This window comes from Arachis duranensis, chromosome 9, assembly GCF_000817695.3.
Source record: "Arachis duranensis cultivar V14167 chromosome 9, aradu.V14167.gnm2.J7QH, whole genome shotgun sequence".
Lineage (NCBI taxonomy): Eukaryota > Viridiplantae > Streptophyta > Magnoliopsida > Fabales > Fabaceae > Arachis > Arachis duranensis.
In genome coordinates, this window is record NC_029780.3 from 6011086 (window position 1) to 6020658 (window position 9573).

General features: G+C 41.7%; 1 protein-coding gene across 1 annotated transcript in view; it reads right to left on the reverse strand.

Moving 5' to 3' along the window:
• LOC107464293 (TMV resistance protein N-like) overlaps positions 1-1205 on the reverse strand; it is a 16038-nt gene extending 14833 nt beyond the window's left edge. The window contains exon 1 of the mRNA XM_021131772.2: positions 712-1205. Within this exon, the coding sequence (XP_020987431.2) occupies positions 712-1205 (494 nt within the window). The remainder of the gene's footprint in view (positions 1-711) is intronic.
• Between the last annotated feature and the right edge of the window lie 8368 nt (positions 1206-9573).

Below are 9573 nucleotides of genomic sequence, written 5' to 3' on the forward strand. Positions count from 1 at the left end.
TGCTGGGAAGAAGTACTTCTTTAAAAAGCAGAAAAAGAAAATTATTTTGCACTTAAATGTAATTATAACAGTGCCTGTGCTCAGAAATATTTAAAATATTTAAATATAAAAATATATAAATATTTTTTAATAAAATTATATATATTTTAATATCACACAATGAATAATTTAATCATCTAAATAATTAATAGTAGTCTTTAGAATTTCATCAAACTTTTAGTTAAATTTTTATACATTTTTTATGAAATTTTTATATCATATTAAATTTTATAATTAATTTTTTTTACTGTGATAAAAACGTTAAAATTAATAGAATATTTTATTAAATAAATAAAATAAAATGTTAAATATATTTATTTTATTTAACAAAATATTTTATTAATTCAACTGTAAAGACTTAATTATAAATAAACGAAAAGAAAAATGAGTATTTAAAGACAATACTTTTAGAACATATTAAAATTTAACAATATAATCTATCATCCAAAATAAATAAATATATATATATATATATTTATATGAAAACAATTATAAAACTTTTATAGTAGTATCACCATCTTTAAAACATATCTTAAGTTTACCAATTTTTCTAAAAATTTTATTCGGATATGTACAAATAGATTGTTCCCAATCTAAGAAAATAATAAACTAATTTTTGCATTAAAAATAAAATAAAATAAAAGAAAGGCAGCCAGATTAAGAGATTATTACCTGCTATGGTGACCATGATATTCGAAGCCTGCAATATTGGCTGCATCAAAGAGTACCTTCCTCCACTGGCGCACAAGGCCAGGGTCCAAATTTCTCTCGTAATCCTCAAACACACCATAGTAGCTTCCGGTCTGCTTCCGAACATGGCTTGGTTCGATCATGTAGAAGACAGGAATAACATGGCAGTCTTCCTTCTTGTTCTTGCATTCCATGATCTCAACGAGCTCCCACAAGCACCACTTGGAGTGGGCATAGTGTTCAGAGAAGATGACCAGATACACCATCGAGTCTCTGATGGCTTCCACGAGTTCTTCCCAGATCTCGCCACCTTTCTCAATTCTGTTGTCTATGAATGTTTCGATTTGGTTTCTGCACAAAGCAGAATAGAGATGACTAGTGAAACCGTTACGTGTGTCCTTACCAGTGAAACTGATAAAGACATCATACTTACTGAGAGGTGGAGCTGTAGGAAAATAAGCATCTGAAAATGCCATTTTGTGTGTGTATGAGTAGTATCTTAGGGGAAACCGTCTTGTTTCTCATGTATATATAATGCTAAAGAAAAAAGTTAGAGTCTCATTATAATTTATTATTTATTATTATTAATTAATTATTAATATTTAGTTGAAAGCTGGTGATATATTCTCCTAGGTTGACGCGTTAATGAAGTGGCATCTCTTTCTAGGGCACCATAATGAATTAATGATCTTACTTATGTAATTATGTTTATATTTTTAGAAGGGTTCTCGCATTTTGCTCATCATCATCAATAATACGTATCTCTATATATTAATTAATCAATCCCACTATGTTACCAACAGTATTTCTGCCAATTTCTGCCAACTTTTATTTATAATTGAGTTTAATGAAAATGTCTTTGTAGATGTGTCTAATAAAAATATCTTTTTTATGGCTGTGTTTAATAGAAGTGTCTTTATAGATATATTTTCTGGATGTGTCTCTTTATATATGTGTTTAAAATATAATAATTAATTATTATTGGTAATAAGTTGGTAGATAATTGTTCATACCCTGGCCCAATAATAAAGGCCCAGGTCCAAAAGAAAGGCTTAGTCCAGAGGATTGAGCCTTACTACGCACCGACCTAGTGTCAAGAAGTCGGTGTTGACTACGATTTGTCCTAAAGAAGTCGGGCACGAGATTAGCTGGCAGATAAATACTCATTCAAATGAGTGACCGCCCCTAAAATCTCTCTAACCACTTCATCAAGCCATATCTTAACCTCCCTAAGATAATGGGACGGTTAACACCCTAAAAATATGGCACTACTTCAACGGTGGTTATTGGCTCACCACCATAAATACACTGACACCCCTCAGGTATCTCTAAGTCCAATACTCTCTAGACCTGCTCACACTCTTGCTAACTTAGGCATCGGAGTGTCTTTGCAGGTACCACCCCCCTCTCCTCATACAAACAAGTCGGACGGAACCTCCCGAGTTGCAGACCCATTCGGAGCCCTCCTCTTTCACACATTTGGACCAGCCAACGCCATCCATTCTATTAATCTCCGGTTACCCACCTAACATTGGCGCCGTTGCCGGGAACCCGAGAGATCATCCACTAATGGCGGACAGATCCCACGAAGAAGGCCATGTGGAGACAGACTCTGAGCAAAAGAATCTGGACACAGGCAATAACGATGTGGACCTCACCCTCCACCAGGAAATTGACAATCAGCACAGAGAAGGCACCTCTGGAGTAAAAAACCCGAAGGTAAACTCCTCAGAAGGGCGCGAGTCAGAAAAAGAAGGACCATCCCATGTAACTGAACTCATGGGATTAGTCCACAGCCGCCTGGAACAGTTAGAGCAAGAGCGAGAGCGGCAAAAGGAAACTGAAAAGAGCCTAAAAGAGGAGATGGAACGACGAAAAGAGTTACAAAGAAAACTCTTAAAGTTGGAATCCTCCCTCAAAAGTCGCAACTCCCGTGACGAACACGAAGAGCCGCCCTTGGGTGGGGAAGATCCTTTCAGCGAGGACATAATGAGGGCAAAAGTTCCAAGGAACTTCAAAAGCCCTGATATGGACCTCTACGATGGAACCACGGATCCAAAGCATCATCTGAGCAACATCAAAAGTCGGATGTACCTAGCCGATGCTTCCGACACTACGCGATGCAAAGCCTTCCCGACCACTCTATCGAAAGCAGCGATGAAGTGGTTCGATAGTCTCCCCCCGAGGTCGGTTACTAGTTTTGAAGACCTCTCGAGGAAGTTTTTAATGAGGTTCTCAATCTAGAAAGACAAAGTGAAACATGCACCGAGCCTCCTGGGAATAAAACAGGAGGTCGGAGAATCTTTACGAGCCTATATGAAAAGGTTCAACAAGGCATGTTTGGAGATTCAAGACCTGCCCACAGAGGCAGTCATAATGGGATTAGTCAATGGACTCAGAGAAGGTCCCTTCTCGCAGTCCATATCTAAAAGACATCCTGTTTCTCTAAGTGATGTACAGGAAAGAGCTGAAAAGTACATCAATATGGAGGAAAACGCCAAATTAAGAGACCTGAGTTGGCGACCTGGGCCCCCTCCCTCAACAAAAGAGAGGGAAAGGGAAACCAAGAAAAAGGAAGAACTCGGTCTCGAGAGGCCAAGGAAGTATCACTCTTATACTCCCCTGAAAGTTTCCATAGTGGACGTATACAGAGAGATTTGTAACACTGAGAGATTGCCACCCCCTAGACCCATTAAAAATAAAAAAGGGGGGAGCCACAGCGATTACTGCGAGTACCATAAAATATATGGTCACTCCACAAACGACTGTTACGATCTTAAAAATGTGATAGAAAAGCTGGCCAGAGAAGGTTGGCTTGATAGATATCTCATGGAAAGGTCGGACGGTCATGGAAAGAGAAAGCGAAACGATATGGATAGAAGAGACCCACCACCGCAAACACCAGAGAGACATATCCATATGATCTCAGGAGGGTTCGCGGGAGGGGGACTCACCAAATCCTCTCGCAAAAGACATCTCAAAAGAGTCTACCAGGTCGGGGAAGAGTCACCCGACCTCCCTACCATTTCATTCACAAAAGAAGATTGTCAAGGAATAATCCCTGGACACGATGATCCAGTAGTAATAACTATGATCCTAGCAAATGCCCATCTCCACAGAACCCTAGTAGACCAAGGAAGCTTGGCGGACATTCTTTTTAAGCCCTCGTCCTGTACTTATCCGTAGCGGACAAAGCTGTTTCATCAGCCCTAATCAAAGAAACGAGGTCGGACAACATCCAGTTTATTTCATCAGTAAAGTCCTACAGGGCCCTGAACTAAGGTACCACAAACTAGAGAAGTTTGCATACTCTTTAGTAATAGCCTCACGAAGGCTACGACCTTACTTTCAGGCTCACACAATAAGAGTCCGTACGAACCAACCCATGAAGCAAATCCTCCAAAAGACGGATGTTGCAGGGAGAATGGTTCAATGGGCAATAGAGCTCTCCGAGTTCGACTTAAGATATGAAACTCGGACAGCAATTAAAGCCCAGTGCCTCGCCGACTTCGTTGCAGAATATGCAGGGGATCAGGAGAAAAAACCGACTACATGGGAACTCTATGTAGACGGATCCTCCAATAAAACAGGAAGCGGCGCAGGCATAATATTGGTAGATGAAAGAGGAACCCAGATAGAGGTTTTCCTAAAATTTGAATTTCCAGCTTCAAATAATCAGGCAGAATATGAAGCCTTAATTGTCGGATTGAAATTGGCAGAAGAAGTCGGTGCTACAAAGGTGATGATATACAGCGACTCACAGGTGGTGACCTCCCAGATAAGTGGAGAGTATCAGGCAAAGGACCCAAACATGAAGAGGTACTTGGATAAAACTCTGGAGCACCTTGGGCGCTTTGCAGAAACCGAGATTAAACACATAACTCGGGATTTAAACAGCAGAGCAGACGCCCTGTCCAAGTTAGCAAGTACCAAACCGGGAGGGAACAACAGAAGCCTGATTCAAGAAACCCTCCAGGAACCCTCAGTAGCAAAAATAGAAGACAAACAAGAAGTACTTGAGGTAGCCGGTCTAAACCTCGGATGGATGAACCCCTTAGTCGAATACATGAAATTCGACATCCTCCCTAAGGAGGAGAAAGAAGCTAAAAAGATCCGAAGGGAAGCACAACACTACACCTTGGTAAGAAATGTCCTCTATAAAAGGGGGATATCGACACCATTGTTAAAGTGCGTACCGACCTCAAGAACCCCCGAAGTATTGGAGGAAGTTCATAGTGGGATCTGCGGAAACCATCTCGGAGCAAGGTCACTAGCCAGAAAAATAATCCGAGCTGGATTCTACTGGCCGACCTTGCAGAAAGATGCCACAGAATTTTTGAAAAAGTGTCAACCATGCCAGATGCATGCAAATTTCCACGTGGCTCCACCAGAAGAGCTCATCAGTATCACTTCTCCATGGCCGTTTGCAAAATGGGGAATGGATTTGTTAGGCCCTTTTCCCCAAGCGCCAGGACAAGTCAAATACCTGATCGTGGGAATAGATTACTTCACAAAGTGGATAGAAGCAGAACCATTGACCACCATCACCGCTCAAAGAAGTCGGAGGTTCCTCTACAAAAATATCATCACAAGATATGGGATACCTTACTCCATTACTACAGATAATGGAACCCAATTCACCGACGCTACCTTCAGAAGCTTAGTAGCCAGTATGAAAATCAAACATCAGTTCGGCAGGGTTGAAGAAAAGGTTGCAAGATGCAAAGGGAGCCTAGGCTGAGGAGCTCCCACAAGTACTTTGGGCTTATTGGACTACACCTTAGTTTGCCACAGGGGAAACACCCTTCTGACTTACTTATGGCATAGAAGCCATGATACCAGTTGAAATCAGTGAGCAAAGTCCAAGGGTGAACTTCTACGACGAGGTCGGAAATATACGAGGACACAAAGAGGAGCTCGACTTGCTCCCCGAAGTCCGAGAAGATGCCCAGATAAGAGAAGCAGCATTGAAACAAAGGATGACTACAAGGTACAACAAAAAAGTCATTCGAAGAACATTTGCCTCGGATGACTTGGTCTTAATCAGAAATGACATTGGAGTCAACAAATCAGGAGAAGGAAAGCTCGCCTCAAATTGGAAGGGACCATACAAAGTCAATGAAGTTTTAGGAAAAGGTTATTATAAAGTAACCGACCTGAACGGCACTGCGTTCCCAAGGTCGTGGCATGCTTGTAATATGAAAATGTACTACAGTTAAAAGCGAACTCTACTCCCTGATGTACTCTTTTTCCAACTTCATGATTTTTTCCCAAAATTAAAGGGTTTTTTCTGGAGAAGGGTTTTTAACGAGGCATCATAGTAGAGGCTAACGGAAAATAGGCTATTAAAACCCTTAGTAGCAAGAAGGTACCTCCCCAATTAATAAAGATCTTTTTCCTCATCTATAATATCTCTTATAAACTCCTTTCTATTTTTTCTAAGTCTTTCTACGAAACGCGCCGACTTAAGCTCGATAAAACGTGAAAATCCCATGAACCGACCTAGATGGTCGTCAGGATAAAACGACGAGGTACAAGTCGGTGTAAAGAGGTTATATAAGCCGATCGTAAACAACTCGAAAACAACTCGACTCGCAAGTCGAAACAAATCTCCGAGTAGAAAAGCTCGAAAACACTTCAACTCAAAAGTCGGAGTGAAGAGCCGAGCAGAAGAAAAATGCATCGCAAAAATAACCTAAGTCATAAAAACTCAATAAAACATGGTTGGGTGTAAGGAATAACAAAAAGAGATTGAAAAACCTAGGAAAAAGTTTAAGGGCTGTCTAAAAGTCCTTAAACAGAAAGGCTCGGAAAAACAGACGAGCCAATAGGAAAGGTTTTCGGAAAAGATCAAGGGGACTTCAAAAAATCAAAAGCAGAAAAGCATACACGCATAAGGTAACTTAAACCCTTATCCAAAAAAGGGTATTTATTTTGTTAATTTAAAAACCCTTATTCAAAAAGGGCACTTGCTAAATATTTTGTTTACGGCCTTAAAAGGCCAAAAGAAATTGTTCAAACATCACCAAACAACATATAAAGAGTTTAAAAAAGGGGGGACTCACAGGCCGAGCCCCCATATAGCCATAAAAAAATTATTTCTGTAGAGGAGTAGACGAATCACCACTACCAGAATCAGGAAGAGCGCCACCAGGACTCGAAGAGAGGCATCCACAAGAGACGAAGAGGAAGTCGGAGGAACAACTGAAGAACTCGGAGCGTCCTTAGAACGAGGAGGGGACTCAATAATCCTCTGTCCCCGAGTCTTCAATTCTGACTCGGAAACGATTACGGGGGCAGGAGGATCCACGATAGCACCATCAATAACAACTTTATCAGGATGTAAAGGAGAAAGATCCAAGTCAGGAGCAATAACTCTGACTTGCTCCAGGAAAATCCTCCAAGACTCCTCGGCACCATCAGCGATAGAGTCCTCCAACTCAGCATACGCATTTCGAGAGTTCAGCAAATTCTTCTTCACAGACACAAGATCTTAAAATAAATTCTGATAACTCTCCTGTGCTGTCTTCCTCAAACTCGCCTCCATATTGCATTGGGCCCGCAACTTGCTCTCCTTCTCCCGAAGGCTATCTCTCTCCGCCCTCAGCTTGGCGACCTCCTCCTTCAACTCCCTCTCATGCTCCTAGTAAGAAAGAAGCCTCCCCTCCAGCTCCTCAACCTTCGAGGTTACCCCCAAAGAGCTGAGAGGAGTCTTCTCAAAAATATCCAAAAGCTTGCCACAAACGCCCGCCGCCCTAAAACTCTTCTCAGCCAGAATGGTGAGGTGGTTTCGAACATAAACATCATCCATACTTATATGAGGATAAATGTTCTTTTGGACGAATGCAAGAGCATCCGCCTTAACCCCCCCATCAAAAGAAGAGCCAGACTCTAAAGTCTTGCGCTTCTTCTTCTCTGGCTCAGGAAGAAGTCGGGCGGAGGGGAGTGGCCGAGATAAGGTTGAAGAAGAAATCACAATGGGCTGAGAGGGAGTCCCCACGTTCTGAGGAGGAGGAGGAGGAGGAGGAGAGATGATCGCCCTGGCACCACCAGCCCTGCCCCGGGACTTTGCTTTAGCCTCCTGAACTCTCTGGTAAGATTCCTGAGCATTCTTCCTTGCCATGTCTGCAAAAGAAACAATTAGCAAAATTACAAGTCGGCAAACTTCAAGTCGGCAGATACAAGTCGGAAATAAGAAATGCATATACTACCTAGCTGCGACCGGACAAAGGTCGGCGATCCCTGGAGGAATTTCCTAGTGTCCAAGTATGGGGCCCTCCCCCACACTTCTCGGAAAAACCCCACAATGGCCGCCTCCACCTCGTCCAGGTCATCTAGACAATACTTTTCACAAGGGGAGGCCTCCAACCAATAGAGGGGGAAGCGAGGGGAAGAATTCTCATCCAGGAAAAATGGGTGGTGGCCCTCTACAGCTTGCACTTTGAAAAAATAATTTTTGAAGTTGTGGAAGGATTCGTCAAAAAGGGTGAAAATTCTCCGACCTTGAATGGCTCGGAAAGACACCCATTGCTACTTATTATTTAGCCCACTAAAGGGCTTAGTCATGTGAAAAAGAAAAAAGAAAATCCTCAAAGAGGTCGGAAAGTCCAAAGCGTGACTAACAAATTGATAAATTTTCAGAAAATCCCAGGAATTGGGGTGAAGTTGGGTAGGGGCAACTCGACAGTGGTGCAAAACAGATATTTCAAAATCCGAAAAAGGAAGAAAAACACCCAAACGGGTGATCATACATTCATACATAAAGAAAAAATGAGGGGCCGCCTCATTGGCCCTCCCAAAACAAACCCGGTCTTCCGGACCCGGGATTACCAACTCATATTTTGGCTCGTCCTCCTCCGAAGTACAAATCCTGTGGTGAGTACGAAGATGAGTAATAAACTCAGCGTCGACCAAGGGTTCCTCCCCTAGGACCGTGACATCAACCCACTGAGAAAGAACATCTACGGAAGCCATTTCTTTTTTCTTATAAGGGGTGACAAAAACCTATAAAAGAAAAAGAAAAGAAAAATCAAAAACACGGTCTCTAAGGGGAGGAGATACGGAGCCAAAATCTACAAACCAACCTATCTACCTACAAAATAAAAGCATGCAAACACAAAGCATATCATAAAAGAAGAAAAGCTAACCTTTATCCAAAAGTGAAGGTTGGTTTTGATAATTTTAACATAGTTTTTGGGTATGTGTGTATATTTTTCTTTATCATATTCTCTATTTTGATAAGTTAAATGGATTAATTTATCGAAAATTTAATTTTTAATGAGTGACTGATACATACCAACGAACTATATCTTAAATAATATAATTTTTTTATCTTTTGTTCATACCCTGGCCCAATAATAAAGGCCCAGGTCCAAAAGAAAGACTTAGTCCAGAGGATTGAGCCTTACTACGCACCGACCTAGTGTCAAGAAGTCGGTGTTGACTACGATTTGTCCTAAAGAAGTCGGGCACGAGATTAGTTGGCAGATAAATACTCATTCAAATGAGTAACCGCCCCTAAAATCTCTCTAACCTCTTCATCAAGCCATATCTTAACCTCCCTAAGATAATGGGACGGTTAACACCCTAAAAATATGGCACTACTCCAACGGTGGTTATTGGCTCACCACTATAAATACACTGACACCCCTCAGGTATCTCTAAGTCCAATACTCTCTAGACCTGCTCACACTCTTGCTAACTTAGGCATCGGAGTGTCTTTGCAGGTACCACCCCCCTCTCCTCATACAAACAAGTCGGACGGAGCCTCCCGAGTTGCAGACCTATTCGGAGCCCTCCTCCTTCACACATTTGAACCAGCCAACGCCATCCATTATATTAATC